Here is a 17,798-nt window from a genome sequence, read left to right as displayed (position 1 = left end):
TGGATTTGACCCTAAGCTTCCCCTAACAGGCAGCATTGCCTCACAAACAGTGTGTCCTGTTCTGTTTCTCCTCCAGTTTATATTTTGCATTATCCCACTGGTGTCAGAACAGTATTTTTCAGAATCTTGTTTGGATGCCTGTCAGTCAGTAGCCTTGTTTATGGCTCGGCATTCTGATTCTGACACCTTATTAGGCTTATTGAGTTACTGTAGTAGCATGTGAGTTATTTTTTAAAGCAACTACAAAGAAACGGGAATCAAAAAACAGCAGTTTGTCTCAGCTCTGTGCTCTTTGTTGTTTCCCGCTGTTTCTGTCTCATCCTTCATTTGAAAATAGTCATCTTGATGTATCACTTCAGGGTGAGTCACCTTGATCTTAGTGGTGTGTCGCACTTGTCGCCTACCCTTACGTCTTCAATTCAAAAACTTTTCCATAAGCTCTTAAATTTTGATTGAGCCCATTGGAGCCCATCACTTCTTGGTGTTTTACCCTCGACTCGTCGTGTTCCCTTAGGTGCCGATGAAGCTATCAGCTCAGCTCGCAGCAGCACTGTCACGTAGTTGTGTTCAAAGTGGTTAATAGCACCAACTTAGATTGTGCTTTTTTACCCAGTTTTTGTTTTCTCTGTCCTAATATTTTTTTTTTTGTATCATTTTTTAGATGAAGCTTGTTTCTTATCTAGAAACATTGACACACTCACTGTAATTTATTCTGAAACCGCGTATCTCTCTGTAGCATCTGGCAAACTCAGTGGGTGTAGTTAACCCAGGAAAGTAAACTTGAGGTCTTATTAGAAAAACATACTGGATATCATTAAGTTTTACTTAAAACAGTATTAATTGGTATTGATTTTCGTGTGACTATTTTTTTCCAGGAGCGTGTCCTTTATCAGCATTTCCACAACTTTTTTCTCTTAGGTCAAAATGAAAAACGTTTATGGTATTTAATAATCAGTTAAATGGTCCCGAGTTTAGTTAGCAGCTACAAGTGGGAGCAGAGGTGGTCAGGCGCTCCTTTCCTTTAGGCTGGCTGTGTTCTGCACTGCAGGTTTGTCTCAGCAGTCATCCTGTGCTGGCGAATTAAAAAAGAACATGAGTTCAGATTCAGGTGAAGGAAGCCCTGAAATAGCTTTCTGTTCTCGCAGGCCCGCTGCTTCTGCTACAGTTATGGGGTTAGTTTTGAACATGGTTGAGTTGCAGTTAGCCATTTGCAGGAGGAGTTATTGGAGTGCTGCTGCTCTGGCGTTAGCAAGTGGTGGGAGATTTGTATATCTATGCTTAATGAGTATAATGGTTTTGGCTTGTAGATCTGCTGTATTTCTCTCCATGATTTTTGATGAATCAAAATGCAGAAAAGGGCAGGAAACAAGGATTGATTGATTTTTTTCAACTCTATCAAATGAAGAGAAATAAAATTATTTTATAGCAGTGCCTTTATTAAAATGATAACTAAAATGCTATAAGGTGAAGGGAGAGGTCTAGAGAATAAATCTATGGTGCAATATAGCTTTTTTGAGGCTAACGTGTATGTAATCAAAACTTATGTTCATTTAGAGATTCTCTTTTTAAGATAGGAAAATGCAGCTGACAATTATTTACATTTTACTGAAATTATGAAGTAGTACTGATTACTTGAAGATATTAAGAGCGTGTAATCATGCATTTCAGGGTATTTTTTTTTCTTTTTGAAACAGAATAAAGTAGATTATGATTTAAAAAAAAAAGAAGTGTCCTTTCAGTAAAGTGATACAAATCAGGGAGACATTCTAATGGGTTTTCAAAAACTTTACATTTTTGAAATAGTTCTGAAAAATGGAAAAAAAAATCTCTAACATGAGCAGACAAATAAGATCTGATGTCTGGGAGAAATACTGTTAATGTATTCGACTTTAGGGCAGAATATCATAACTCCTTGCAATGTATATGTCGATTCCTTTATGTGTAGTTCAAGCTGTTTTTTTACTGAGAAATAACTCTGCCTGTTAAACACAAATTATTGCCTTTTTATATGCTGCTCTCCCATTAACTATTATTTGCAAGATTTGAGTGCTTCTACCTAAAGGAAAAGCCTTGTTTATTTTTTCTTGAACACTGTGATATCCCACATGCTCAGTGTTTGTGTAGGAAGAGTCCTTTAATGAAAACAATAGATGTATTGGAAGAATTGTGCCCACCTTCTGATATGATAAGTACAATTATTTTTATTGCATTTGAAACTTGAAGAAAAACCCTTGTATTTTCTCAGTAATTTTCATATATATTAGATTGTTTCATGTTATAATGAATATTTAACTCGAATGAAGACAGCTTGTGGCTAGTAGTGCTGAGATTGCATGCTTGCAGCTTTCAAGACAGAGCGCAGTACAGAACAAGGAAGAGTGACAAGATAGTGAGCAGGTCAGGTACTGAAGTAGCACAAGCATCTGTTTTTGATAAACTTGTTGGGCTGCCAATAGTGCAGTGCTTTGCTGGTAGATGAAGCTACAATTTGCTTCTGCTTTTCTTGTACCATTTGTGTTAGCTAATTGCAGGCATTCGTATGCTGTTAGGTATATTTTATGTTTTTACAGTTATAAGAAATTGTTTTAGGAACATTTGGAAATTAGTGCTGAGTTTTAGGCAGGTTGTTATCTCTGGATGTAGCCTTGTACCGAAGGATGTTTCTGTGTGGAACCATAGGGTTTGATTTTCCTTGATCCACAAGTGTAGCTACTTTTATAGGTATGGGCTTGAAGATTGGAGAGTAGCACACCTTAAGGAAGTAAAACTTATTGGAGAAGGATTAGAAACAACTTTGTTGTTAATACGGGATATTCCAAGTGGCTTTGCAGCGTGGAGGCTTCCTCCTGCCTGGCAGCTGGAGCCCTGCCTGCTGGTCCTGTGGTATCCCTGTCCCAGGGTGATGGACACAGCCAATGCTTTCCCATTTGTGGGTTCAGCCAGCAGCAAAACTGAGAATGTATTCGATACACCAGCATGGGAGGCTCTGCAGGTAAGGGACAGCCTTCAACACAACTTGTGCGGAGTGATCACATATAATGTAAGTTAAGGCCTGAGTCTTTCATTTGGTCAGCTGATAGAGATTGAAGTTCACTAGTGAAAACACACTCACCCTGTTCTTCCTGCTGTGCTGCACCTGGGACACATACAAGTCCCACCCCAGTGTCTGGAGCCAACAAGTCCCACCTTTCTCAAGAGGCTGGCACCGTGGGCTGGTACGTCCACACCCAGTCTGATTGCAGGCACTGCACCAGATCCATTTGTGCTGATCCCTCCAGTAGCTGGCACTTGTGGGTGAGGACCAGACAGTGGGATTACACAGAAAGATTGCTGTGAAGGGATTTAATGAGAAATAGGACAGACTGCGGTGGTCAGGCACAGGGTGTGGTCAGTCCCTTACATACTATTTTCCATTCCTCCTCAAGCTCCTTCCTCTAAGGATCCCTTCATCTGTTTTACGTTTTTCCACAGTCCCTCTCAAATCTTCTTGTTTCTCCTTTCGCTTTCCTTTACAAAGTCCAGGTAGCCTTCTCCAAAGCTGTGCCTGCTGTTCCTTGGTGCCCATCAATAACTTGTCATTGTCTCTGCTGTGCGTAGAATCATAGAACCATTTGGGTTGGAATGGACCTTTAAAGGTCATCTGGTCTAACTTCCCTGCAGTGAACAGGGACACCTGCAACTAGATCAGGGTGCTCAGAGCCCTGTCCAGTCTGACCTTGAGTGTCTCCAGGGATGGAGCATCTACCACCTCTCTGTGCGACCTCTTCCTATGCCTCTTCCTATTATTGTAAATAACTTTTTCCTTATATCCGATCTCAAGAAGCATTTCTTGAGAAGACAATAGGTGTCTTGTGATGTCACTAGGTTTTAACACTGGGAATAGTGTGGACTTGGACTAGATGACCTTTAAAGGTCCATTCCAACTCAAACAATTGGATGATTCTAAGAAATAAAGGTGTGCTTTTGTACTTAACATGAGGCAAAGACTACTTGAGTCTTCTGCCAGGATTCCATGACAGTGATTGGTAGCTGTGCAGTGTAATATCCCAATGAAGCCTGTGCTTGATAGCTTTACTTCTGACCTGTACAAATGTCATGAAAACTGGAAGCTCTGTTTACCTTTCTGACTGTTAGCTGAGAATGAGTGGTGATGGATTCAAACCAGGGGAGAAGCAAAGATCTTTTAGCTGCAAGGAAAAAAAGTCTGGGTATTAAACTGTAAGTTAAGGTGAATAGTTGAAGCTTGGAAGTGCATAGTGAGGAGCAGGGAGAGAGGAGGATCTGATAGGCTGGAAGGTGCTGGAGAGAGAAAGGAAATTATTAAAATCTGTGGTAGGAGGTGAGGGGAAAAAAAGGGAATAAGTATTACTACAACTTGAGAGACCAGAGAGTTACTAAACTGAGAATAAAGTTTATGTTAAATAAGCTGCAGGTGGGAAGAAATCTGTTGTGTACATTATCCTCTACCTATTTATTTGTATTACTAATTGTTTATAATACAATAAATACCTAATTACCACAAAAAAAAAAAAAAAAGAAACCAAGGCCAAAAAAATTCCTAGTCTCGGAATGAAATACAAGTTTAATTGCAGAACATCCTTCATTGTTGGGGATTTGGAGGTGATCAAGTAGCAGAGTTCGTTTCATCTTTGAGTTCAGACTGAAACAAGTAGTTATGCGTGTTCTAATCTGTACTGCTGTGTATTTTAGGAAGGTTGAGCAGGAGCACAGGTATTTGTATCAGCAACTTTGTTATTCCACAGGCCAGTAGGTATCAGGTGAACTTCCATTTTTGTATTTAACCAAGGAGGTCGTAGAATCATTAAGGTTGGAAAAGACCTCTGAGGTCATCCAGTCCCGCCATCCACTTACCACCAATATTGCTCATTAAACCGTGTTCCTTAGTACCACACCTACACGTTTCTTGAACACCTCCAGGGACGGTGGCTCAGCGACCTCCCTGAGCAGCCTGTTCCAGTGCCTGACCACTCTTTTGGAGAAATTTTTCCTAACATCCCACCTGAGCCGCCTCTGGCACAACTTGAGGGCATTCCCTCTTGTCCTGGTTCCTTTTAAGTGCTGCAGAGCTTTAAAGGTGATTGTAGAAGTTTTTTAAGTGCTGTCTGCATTGAATAGCTGTTGGAAAAGTTTTGGATACATTAGAATGATTCATGACATATAAGGACAGATGGATAATCTCTCTTTTGTTTACTTTCCTTGTGTTTCTCATGAAAACAGTTATTTAAAAGCAAAACAGTACCCAACCCCCAGCTTGTCCTTTGTGCTGTAGGAAAGTTTCTGACTTGTTACAGTGAACTCCTCCTTAGTTTTTGACACATGATGATCGAAAGGATATATAACAACATCAACTGATTTTCATAAGTAATTTTACTTTCAGTAATTTTTCTAATATGAATGGTCCCTCCTCCAGGTTTAAAGAGAAACAGGATGGGTGCTCTTATACTTTGAGAAGGGATTTGGGAATAAGGGAGCTTGTTTCCCAGCCTGCACCCCCAGTTTGTCTTCACCGATCCATTTGGTAATCTCCCTTTGCTATGTACATGTTCAGTATTAAGAACTATTTTTGTCTAATTAAGAAGTACCCTGGGATCTTTGGAAAAATGGAAAAAAAAATGAAGCAGTTTCACTTATGTTATGGCTTCATTTGCCACTTTGCAATTTCAGAAGAATGTAACTGGTAACATTTATTTCAATATACACAGAAGGGTTTCTATGAGCAAACTGAAGGTAATGAATTAACACAAAGCAAGCTTATTAAATTGAATGTTTCAGATTGGTTTTGGCTGAAACTACTCTTGTTTGTTTACCTGCATAGTTGATTAATATTTCTTTCATTATCTGCTTATTTAATTGATGTCTAATTAATTGCTCTGTTGATTTCCCACGTAATTAATTATCCACTACTTAATCATTGATTCCCTGCATAGTTAATTGACTTTTTGCTTATTTGATTTTTACACTTAATTGACTATAATTCATTACTCTATTGCTGTACCACCTAATTAGCAACCAGTTAATCTGTTATCATTTGCTTACTTTTACTCTAATTGTTTAGGCCCATGATCAGCACAACTTATCCTCTGCTTTCTGACCTCCTTTTCCTATCATTCTGCATAAAAGCATTTCTTCCTCTACTATTTTGTTTCGATCTCACTTGTAAGCAGGCTGATTACAGCTGTTGTGGGAAGAGACAAAAAACAGGGAGCCTGAACTTCCAGGGAAAACAGCTGGCAGTCAGGAAGCAGAAACAGCAGCAAATAAAGCCTCAAAACAGAAGTGTCCACTGCATTGTGGAATGTCAGTGTTCAGGTGTGCTTAAACTTTTTGTTAGGTAAGCAGATTTTGCAGTGGGAATATTAAATATGCACTTAGGAGAATCTTCATCCACTGGCTTAATAATAATGACACCTTAATAAGGTGTCATTCAGGTTTTTAATAGAAGAATAATGCTAAATAACTAGAGCACAACTGATTCGAAGAAACATTTCCTTTATAACCTTAGTGCAATCAAAGTAAGAAAGTGTGTGCTAAAAACAGCAGAATGCCTGAGAAGGAGCTCTGCCATGCTCATAGGGCCGTAGTGAGTATAATGGATATTTTACATAGCTGCCTGTATGTAAATAGTATATGTGTATGGCCTGTTTTTCAGAGCTATGTTAAGAAATGAAGGTGTATGATGTCTTTCAGCTTTAAGGTATTTGCACTGTTTCTAAAGGTTATGTTGCTTTTGTTGCAGCAACTGTAAATGAGAGCCAGTTTTGCAATTCTGAACATTCAGAAGGTTTTTCCTGAGAGGGGTGAACCACACAGCTAGTGTGTCGTGAAAGAAGGGTAGTAACGTTGAATAGGGGTAGTGATCGTTGCTTGGGGTTGTTATTAGTTCTAAAATACAGGTTCCCTGTTCTCTTCCCTCCCTGATTCGTCCTAAAGTTCACAGAAAATCACTGTATTTTTGTATTTATCGGCTAACCTGAGTTGTAGTTTGTACCTCAAATAGCATTGGCTGTTCCAGCTTGCTCTCAGTGAAGATGTGTCCTTGTTTTCCTTAGGGGGACAGAGGGAGAGGAGAGATTGAAACTGATTTATGGGCTGGGGCGTATGTGCACAGCTGAGGAACCAGTGTGTGTTAAGGATTGGCTCCTAGTTGTTAGAGGTTTCATTAGAAACAGAAGGAAGCACTGACTGTTGAAAAGTCAAAACGTTGCAGCGAATGAGAGCAGTTTTAGAATGTGAAGTACCCCGAATTAGCTCTCTACCAAACAGTTTGTGTGCTTCTTTTCAGCTGGAGTTTTCTGAATTATTAGGTTGATCACAACGCTCCTTTATTGTTATTTACTGACTAATGCTTTTGTGTTCACATCACGCTTCTACTATCTCTGAATTGGAAAAAAATATATAAAAGCTTGTCTAAAAAAAAAATCTGTAAAATTTCATTTTAAAACATTGACCAATACCCATTTCAATGATATTTTTCATTTACTGCTGCTTCAAATGTTTTTTTGTGTTTTGTCTGACGTTATTTTGGAGAATCAAAAGGATTTTTTCATAGAACTTGTATGTCAAAGTGTATGAAATCTTGATATTTCTGTTGGTGTCAAATGTTATTAATGCTGCCCCTGGTTGCAGTGTGATGTTTTGCTTCGAGTGTAAAACTTTATTTTCCCTCCTTAAGTTTTCCTCCTTTTCCTCCCTCTTTTCTCCATGTAGATTGATGGCTCAGGATGAGGTCTGATATTTTTCCAAATTTGAAATAAAAAAAGAGAACATTATGTTTGCGTAGCTTTGAAGTGAATGGGAAGAAGGAGAAAGGAAGACACTGTGCTTGCATAGCTGTGATAGGATGCAAGACTTTGTGGTGTAGATCTCTGCAGATGTTTTGACCTTCCTCCCCACTCTTTTAGTAGTGGCAGAACCACATCTAAATACAATGACCCCTGATGTGCGCTCACTGGTAATGAGATCAATGTGTAAGGGAAAAAATGGTGCAACAAAACATACATTTAATATCGAGTGTCTTTATTTTCTAAGAAACATTTCTATAGTAAAGGGATATTTGCTTTTATGGTATTTAATTCTTTATAACCGTCTGTGTTTCCAGCACTTACACAGGTGATTAGAGAATTAGATTTGTACCTAGATGAGGTAAGTTCTAGGATTAAATGCGTGTAGGAAAGAACAGTGAGGTCCGTGACCTCTAATTAGACATAGAGCTATGTTTCTCTGTGTTGCAGAGCTACTTTGCAAAGAATAAAATGTTTTGTGTTTGTACCAATGGGATACACATCAAATCTGGACAATGAATTCGTTTCGTAAACAATTTTATGTTTGTCAAATGTTTGAAAAAATGTGAAATTATGGGATTGTCTAAGGCTGGAAGGAGAAAAAATGTCTTCATCAATCCAGTTTCCTTCTAGAATGGTAGAATGGCTTGAGTTGGAAGGCACCTCGAAGATCATGTAGCTCCAACACCCTGCCGCGAGCAGGGTTGCCACCCAGCAGCTCAGGGTGCACAGGGGCCCATCCAGCCTGGCCTTGATCGCCTCCAGGGGTGGGGCACGTTTCTTAGATTTCAGTCAGGAGAAGTTTTTTGGCCCATGAGAGTACGGGTAGAAGTTGAACAATTTCTTAAATTCATTTTGTGATTTATTATGAATGTCTTTATTTAATGGTGTAGCTTTCATTTCTGTTAGCTTGTTAGCTGTGTTAGCAGAACCAAAATCTCTGTAACTACTGGTAATAGGAATAAATGACCAAATTTGGAAATATTAACTTCTTTTTTTTAACTTATTTTTCAGGGATCAGTTCCATCTTCATGTGTAAGCTTTGTAACTTATTTTCACCAAATCAGTCAGAACTATTGTCTCACGTCTCTGCGAAGCACACAGAAGAAGGGACTAATGTGGACGACATCATTATTCCACTCCAGCCTCTAACAGCGCCGACAGACATAAACAGAAATGGAGAAGGTACTTTGATAAATTGAGTAAAATGTAGTTTTCAAACAGTTGTTCAGGGTTTTTTAATGAAACCTGTGGTGTGGTGGTTCCTCATAGTGTGTAGAATGATTTACGTAGCTTGTTGCTACAGTGGTCACCATATGCTGCCAACATGAATTTCATTTAGTGCAGATTAGATCAGAGGATGGACATGGATAAGCGCAGCATGTGACAGGGGATGATTACAGTGCTGCATTAATTTTAAATGTCAAGTACTGCAAAGTCTGCTTCCTAAAGCTTTGATTTGAGGCTCTAACAGCAGCAGAAAGAGTGTAAGTGCTAGACAATTCAGTTTTCTCAGGCCAGCAGCCAGAGCACCATGGCCTGGGGAAGGGAAGGGGGTGAAATGCTTTGAGTTACAAAACTTACTGCTTTTGGAATTTCAGACAATATTAATAGTTTGTGAATCACAGGCAGTGAACCACAGGCAGTGGCATGATTCATAATTCATTACTGTGCTTTTATATTAGTACTAGTAAATAAACTAATCTTGTAGGAAAAGTTTGATGCTACTCTGCAATGAAAGAAGTTACATTCATTGCTATTTTTAACTGATTATAATTTCAATCCCTTGTAATATTAGCAATGGGCTCAAAATAATTCAGACTTTATATGTTTTACACCCTTACTGAACAATGGATTCATATTGTTGGCAAACCTCTTACTTTAACACAACTACCAAGTTGCATTAGTATTTAGGACTTTCCAAGTCCTTAATAATGATAATTGCTGATTATAAGTAGAAAAACAACCCATTCTAATATCATACTTGAATGAATATTTTTATCATTAACATATGTATGTGATATTTCTTCCTTTGCTCACCAGTAGTGATTCAGTAGTTACTTTGACTTCATGAATGTAAGAAGTTATTTCTAATAAGTGGTCACATAGTGTTCAGTACAGCTGTTACCTCCTCCGACGGCTGGTGAGGAAAAGATTGCATCAGATTATCGTATCACACAATGCCTAAAATTAACAGTGCTTCAGAAGAAGGTGAATAAATATCAGATCTGCATCAAATTTCAAAATCCTCCTCTAATTTTATTTTAATTATACAGAATGAGTGTCTCAGGTATGCAGAATCCATCTTCCTTTCTTCATTTTTTTCGTTTCCTGTTACCCCTTCACTAAGCTGTGTCTCTGAACGCAGTGATAATGGTACTTTGCAACATATTCTTATTCCTGTGAGTAAAAAGTCTCTTCTGTAAACTTCTTGTTGTATTTGTGACAGGAACTATCAGCACTTTTGGTGCTGTACGTTGTAAGGCAATCATCACACATTCATCGCAATAGTATGTAATTACCATTATGATCTGAATGAGCAGAAATCAGACCTACGCAGCTTTTAAGAGCATAACTTTGTAAATCTAATTATGTAAAATAAAACATTCATGTATCAAGTTACCGTTTTCATTGTTCTTGGTGAATACTTTGCATCGTCTGATGTGCTCATGTGGTGCTGCCTTTTTCAGATTATTCGGTCTAATTCTCTGGCATCTGCTTTTAGTAAGAATGTCAAGGTGAATTACTCACATAGAAACAATACTAAAATATTTCTGTAATATAAATGAATAATAAATCTCTCTCATTCCGCAAATCGAGTGGAGAAGAGAGTAGTGTATTCTGAAGTCCTATTGTTCTGTGTTCTGTTTAAATAATTAGGAAGTTTCACAGCAGAACGTAGGAATTTGAAAATTCCCCCTTCTGTTATGAAATCTGCGGCTCATAAAGGTTTTAATATACCATAATCAGATCATGATATATTTACACTTGATTTGTCCTAACTTTGATCAGATGATGTTAGAGTTGTGGAATCAAGGGACCAGGCAGATGTTGCTGTGGTGAAGGTTGTGGATAGATTACAATTTGTTCTGCTTTGGAGCATAGCATCTTTGTTTGGGAAATGACAGGTATTTTCTGCTTTACAGTAATCACTCATACTCTGTTTTTCTGTAGGATTTCTGTTCATAACTTTCCAAAATGATCTCAGTCTCTTTTGAAGTGCCTGTCAAAGCTCTTTGCCTTTTTGCTTTTACTTAATCAGATTGGTAATGGTTTGAGGAACAGCATCTATTCATAATATTATTCCCTGATGGATTGTTGTTATAGGCTGTGTCTGCGGTATGGGATACATGTTCTCTGCAGCACTGCTGTCAAGCCTTATTGTGAGAACTGGAAGAAGTTTGAGTCTGACTATGAAAATGTTCTACGAGAGGTGCAACTCCTTAAGGTCACTTAAAAATGATCGGCCTTATCCTGACTTGAGGACTGGCTGCAGCTAGAGCATGCATTGCCACTGGAGGGCTAAGAGCTGTTCCTAGGTGCCAAGATATGTGATCAGTGTTTCATTTGCATAAAGTTGTGGATTTCATCCATCTCTGCATGTTTTTGTGTGACCCTTTGTGCAGCAGGTTGTGAATACAGCGTGTACTGTTGTAATCATTTACGTAAAAGAAGATGAGCCTGTTTTTATTTAGCTGACAGATGAGTATGGTTTACTGTTGCATAATGCACCCAGCCATTAGCATTTGGTCAAGTTGTTCATACAAACACTTTTACAATCGTTCTGTGGTTTCTGTTAATTTTTTGCTTCAATCACGCTATAGCTGTCAGTGCAGTGACTGTGCTAAGCTACTTATACAGGTTTGGAGAAAAGGGGCTATTTGATAGGGATCAATTGTATCTCCCACTTGTCCCGAGTAAGAGTTTTTTGCCCTATGATGGCATTTACATGGTTTAGTTGTTTTGTACATGCATAACTCTCATTACTCATGCACTTAAGACTGAGGGGTAGAAAACCAGAGAAAAATATGATTATAATATATGGTTTTATCCATTTATTGCATTGCCCTGTATGTAATAAAACAACCTTGGAAAATTGTACTCTCTAAGGGTGTTGTCCCTTAGTGAACCAGTCTTGATTAAGTTTGATTTTGAGGCAAGCAGTACAACCACTGTAAAACCACATCATTAAGCCCAACAAAATCCACAGTGCTGGAGTGCTATGATCTACTTCAGTGTATGAAGAGTTAAAAATACTGTGTATGTATTTGTAATTGCTTACTTAAACTTCAAGGAAATAATTAAATAGAATTCTGCTGTATAAAAACAGAAGGCCTCATAAATGGAAATGTTCTGTGCTATTCATGTTCTGAACGTTTCTGAGATAGCTGATCATTAAAGGGACTGATTTTGAGAAGCTTATGGGAATAATTACTGTGGAGGAACAGTATAGAAGTAGATTTATATAGTTTATTTCCATGTCCTGTTTCTGAAATGCCTTTCTCAGTGCCATTGAGTACATAATTATATAGCATAGCACGGAATGTTTTCTCAAAATATTGCCATTGCTCATCCAATACTAGTTAACATAAAGATTGATTTCAGAGAATCTGTGTTGGGTATAAAAATACCTAGAAACAGCTAAGAAGTCAATCGTGGAATAAGATCTCACTTATAAAATCTTTCTAGTGATTGATTTAAAACTTAAGCTTCCCACTAAGCATTCTTGAAATAAGTGCTTTAATAAATTCTTTTAGCAAGGAGTGACCATTCTCACTGGCTTGCTTATTTGCTAACAGGTTGATGACAATGTAGTGTTCTGTTATGCCTAGTTCATCTTAGGTGGTGCCTTGAACTGTGGTTAGTACAATGCACTGTGAACCGATAGCTGGTGCCAAGCTGCATGGAGAAACAGCTGGAACTTATGGTCACGTGAATCATTAAAAAAATTGAATCCTGGCATTCTTTATTTAAAGTAGCTTGAGGTATTTTTGGTTTTGGAAAGAGGAAAGAACAGGAGCAAGTTTTGTGAGAGACCAGTTGTTCACAAGTCATCCTGTTCCAGTGTGTGCTGCTACCTAGCACTTAGCACCAAGCCTGCTAAAATGTCTGATAACTATTGACTATTCTTCTGTTGCTAATTGGTAAGCTCATTTACAAATATATATAAATTTACATATTCTTTATGTTGGTTGCCTCACCATCAGAAACTACAATTCTGTAGCCCATAGAAAATGATCAACCACCAACCTTCTGAAGGAGCAGTTCTCACATTTCTGTTTGTACGCTGGGTTTCCTTTCCATTTCTGTTGTGACATGAAAATGCTGTTCTCTTTTTCATTTGCTTTAAAACAGACAGCAAGGGTTGAACCTCTTTTACGTATTTTCATTTCTTTTTGAGTAATCTGGTGAAATTTGCTTTGCAAAAAAAAAAAAAAAAAAAAAGAATATTATACCCAGAGGTTATATTCACTCCTCAAACCCTGGGATTTAATTACTTACAGTAACTTAAGCAGTATCTGTATTCCTTATATTATGCCTGAGACATGGGTAATTTGACCTTTTTACAGATTGACATTGAAATGTTGTGGTTTTTTTTTTTTTAATTGCAAGTTAATTTCTTTAGCTCAAGGCACCAAGTACTGTTTTCTGTGTTTGATGGATGTCAAAATAACATGAGTGGTAGCAAAGAGAAGTTTTGAGAGTGCTGAAATCACCTTTCTCTATTTGGTTGTAATTGGCACTTGCTGGAGTGCAGTAGCACAGAAATTCATAACGCTGCTCATCAGTAGTTGCAAAAGATGCTGTGAGAAATGTTTTGGTTTTTTTTTTCATTTATAATGGAGCTTTTAGTTTTCTTATGACATATTTAAGTAGATGGGTACTCAAACACCACAGTAGTAAGACAGAATGCTTTCTTGTTCGCTTGGTATCAATTACATGATGATCTCAAAATGTGGTCTCTGTGTGTGGGTTTTTGTTTGTCTGGAATACTTAAGGGAAATTATGAGCAGATTTAGAAATGCTGCTGCTACCACCTCCTGTTCTCTTGCATCATCTTCCCTTTAGATTCCTTGAGGTCATTTATTTTTCCATATGTTTTAAGTCAACCAATTTAGCAAGGGCTTTTGGCTTATCCGCTTGAAAATCATTATGTTTTTTATTATTATTCTTTTACGATTTTTGGGACTTTTATATTGTCAGTCTCAACTCACCAGATAGAAAATAGGCTATTGATTTATGAATATGTGATAAAAACCTTTAGACGATTCTTAATCTTCATGGTTTTGGTGAAAGTTTCTGGAATAAAAGCAATGTAAGTTTTTCATGAAGAGGAAAATTTATGAGTTATACTGCCAGTCTATTTTAGCTTGAATAATTTCAAGACCTTTTCACACATTTGGAATTCCAACAGTTACTTAATTACTGGGCATTTCTCTCTCTATGAAGTCAGAAGACATAATTCATACTTTTCTCATTTGAACCATGCAGGGAAAGAGGGAACAGCTGTAAGTTTTTGAGAGGAGTGATTTTGTTTTTATTTTTTGCACAAGTCTCATATTTTGGAAATATATGGTAAGAATACTTTCAGGGACCTCTTTGCTGTTGTTACCATAAGATGACACATGCAAGAGATTTCATTTTTTTCCTTCTTCTTCCTAGAGCATTAAATACAAGGTTACTGGCAAAATCTGCTAGTCCTTTGTTTTTCCCTATGATACTATAAAGATGATGGCTGACAGGAACTTCATACATGTTCTGTTTCACTTAGCACTTAAGCACACTTCACATTTTTATGCACGTTATAATGTAGTTTTCGTTTTTTGCTTGTTGGTTGTTGTGTTTTGTTTTTTGCAATTATATCAAAATCTTTTGCCATTAATTTTCAAAGCTGGATGTCACTGCACATTACGGAAGGCTCTTAAATGGCAGCCCTGGGGTTCAGAGAGGATTCAGGCCATGTGTGATCTGAAGTGCATTCTGGAGAGTACTTTCTATGTTCATTCAATATAAAAGACAAATACTGACTATTTTCAGAGCTTAGTTGTTTAATATGTCATAAAATGAATGCTGAAAGTGTGGAAGAGGCTTGACTCCATCCTGTTTCTCCATATACCATCAGGCAAACTCTTCTAGATGCACACAAATTTTTCTTCTCAGAACTATGCAGAAATAGATTTGATATTTCACCAGATGCCTGCTCAGAATCAAATACATGCTTGGAAACCTAGCATGCTTTGCTCTTGGTGAACTGAGCTTCTTGCAGAAGAGCAGATACAAGGTAATTAAAATACATACAGTAACAATCAGATAATTCCTCAAATAGTACAACATAAAGAAGAAAAAATGCCGGAGATTAACAAGAAAGATAGAGAATAACTCTTTTCTTTGTATAAGCAATTGGACCAGAGTAACTGATAGCTGGGATGAAATTTCCAAAAATTACCTGGTCACTGTCTGGAAAACTCCTCCTCTCTAAGTATCGGCTTTCATTATTTAGAAGTTTTATGCTGATCTAACTGGTTCTGTCACTCTTGAACATTTATGTCTGTGAGAGTCTGATAGCAGAATTTCTTTTGAAGTAACTATAGATAAGTGATCAGAGCTGTCCAAAGCAAAAAAATAGGAGCATGAAGCTAGAATGTGCTAATAATAATGAATCGTGGGAATTACAGAATCATAGAATCACAGAATGGTTGGAGTTGCAAAGGATCTTAAAGACCATCTAGTTCTATCCCATGTGCCATGGGCCGGGACGTCTTCCACTAGATCAGAGTGCTCAAAGCCCCATCCAACCTGGCCTTGAATTAGAATGTAACTGGCTCACATAATTAAAGGTAAAATGAAGTTATGGTTTTAAAAGATAAAATGCTTTTCTCTGAATGCATCTCAAATGCTTAAACAATTTCGTTGAGAGTGATTCAAATTAAAATGAGTTTTTTTTTTTAATGGAGTGTCAGAGCACAGTAGAGCAATTCTGTAGAATTTGCATGCTGATACAATTATTCAGTAATCTAAAGGAATGCTTGCAGCATGATTTCTGTAAAATTGTAGAACTCTAATATCTGTCAATCTTAATAACATATTATTGTTTTGTGGCTAGCAGAAATGCCAACAGATGTCATTGCTTAAAAGTAAATTTGTGTGAAACTAACCTTTTTTTAAGCTTTAGGGGTAGAGGCTCTGAACCTTCATTTAATATTCCTCTTTTTCTAAGATCTGGTGGATGTTAGCCAGTTACTAGAGTAACCCTTTGAAATTGCATTATAGCTTGTTTTTAACTCTTAACTTCCTTTTTTGTTTTGCCTAGAGCTTCTTGCAGTGAAAAAGAAAAGGGGCAGGCCAAAAGGGTCTACTAAGAAGTTATGTGTGGATGAAGACGTTGCAGAAAATAACTCTGTTCAGAATGAAGAAGCTCAGCCTGGGACAGAAGAAGGACCAGAAGTGGCTGAAGTCTCACCAGGCAGCTTGGAATGTAGGAAATGCAATCGGAAGTTCTCTAACACACGTCAGCTGAGGAAACATATCTGCATTATTGTTTTAAATGAAGGAGAAGAAGAAGGAGATGGAGGTAAGAAAATATGCAATAAAAAAATACAAAGCGTGTTGTGAACCAGTGTTTTTCCATCTTCTAACCTGATTGTTAACTCGTAATTGTTCGTGTTGATTTTCATTTGAAGAGAATGGACTGCTTGTTCTAAAATAAAAAGCATGTTGAAACAAAACAGAGAATAAAGTTAGACAAGATATTTCTTTTTTTTTTTCCCCCAAAATATCAAAAGGCTTATTACATTAGTAGTCTTAGACTCACTGAAATGCTTCTTTTGCATAAGAAACTGTTTTGCACAGAGGATTACAGTTTTCTGGTGAGAAGTGATGTAGCCACACGGGTGGGTATCGTTCATAGGTGAAGAGGTATGATTCCATAGAGATGTTTCTGTCATTTGACTTAGAAAACCTGAATTCTGTTCTATTCTTGTGATAGACACAAGGAATGCCTTTCAGGATGGCTTGCTACACTGTATAAAAAATAATGCAAAGCTCACCTCTTCTGTTTTGCAAAACTTTGTTTATCATAGAATCATAGAATGGCTTAGGTTGGAGGGGACCTTAACAATCATTTGGTTCCAACTCCCCTGCCATATTCCAGGTTGCCATGCACTATATCAGGCTGCTCAGTGCCCCATCCAACCTGGCCTTGAATGCCTACAGGGTTGGGCATCCACAGCTTCTCTGGGCAACATGTTCCAGTGCCTCACCACGCTCAGAGTTAAAAATTTCTTCCTAACATTTAACTTAACTCTCCCCTCTTGTAGTTTAAAGCCATTCCTCCTTGTCCTATCACTGTCAGACCAACTGCTCCTTCCTGTAAGCTCCATTCAAGTACTGGAAGGCCACAGTGAGGTCTCCTCAAAGCCTTCTCTTCTCCAAGCTAAACAAACTCAGTTCTTTCAACCTTTCTTCATAGGAGAGGTGCTCCAGCCCTCTGATCATCTTTCTGGCTCTCCTCTGGACCAGCTCCAACAGCTCCGTATCCGTCCGGTACTGGGGACCCTGTACTGCACCTGGGTGCAGTACTCCAGATGGAGCCTTACAAGGACCGAGTAGAGGGGGACAATCACCTCCCTCACCTTGCTGGCCACGACTCTTTTGATGCAGCCCAGGATACCGTTGGCTTTCTGGGCTGTAAGAGCACACTGCTGGCTCATATACAGCTTTTTGTCCATCGGGATCCTTGGGTCCTTTCCTCAGGGCTGTTCTGAGAGAGTTCTTCTCCCAGTGTGTACTCATATCTGGGATTGCTTCCACCTAAATGCAACACCTTGTGCTCGGCCTTGTTAAATCTCATTAGGTTCTCATGAGCCCACTTTTCATGTTTTTCAAGGTCTCTCTGGATGGCATCCCTGCCTTCTATTGTATCAACCACACCACTCAGCTTGGTGTCATCAGAAAACTTGTACACTTGATCCCAGTGTCTGTGTTGTTGATAAAGAT

General features: G+C 38.1%; 1 protein-coding gene across 2 annotated transcripts in view; it reads left to right on the top strand.

The window, feature by feature from the left end:
- Window positions 1–17,798, top strand: part of ZFAT (zinc finger and AT-hook domain containing) — a 129,279-nt gene that overhangs the window by 49,916 nt on the left and 61,565 nt on the right. For both annotated transcript variants that reach the window (XM_021386724.1, XM_021386723.1), the window contains exons 3-4: window positions 8,817–8,987; window positions 16,114–16,374. In XM_021386724.1, coding sequence (XP_021242399.1) covers window positions 8,834–8,987; window positions 16,114–16,374 — 415 coding nt within the window. In that variant the 5' untranslated portion in view covers window positions 8,817–8,833. The remainder of the gene's footprint in view (window positions 1–8,816; window positions 8,988–16,113; window positions 16,375–17,798) is intronic.

Source organism: Numida meleagris, chromosome 2 (assembly GCF_002078875.1).
Source record: "Numida meleagris isolate 19003 breed g44 Domestic line chromosome 2, NumMel1.0, whole genome shotgun sequence".
Taxonomy (NCBI): domain Eukaryota; kingdom Metazoa; phylum Chordata; class Aves; order Galliformes; family Numididae; genus Numida; species Numida meleagris.
The sequence above is the reverse complement of the archived record's forward strand: the minus strand, read 5'-3'. Positions and strand labels throughout refer to the sequence as shown.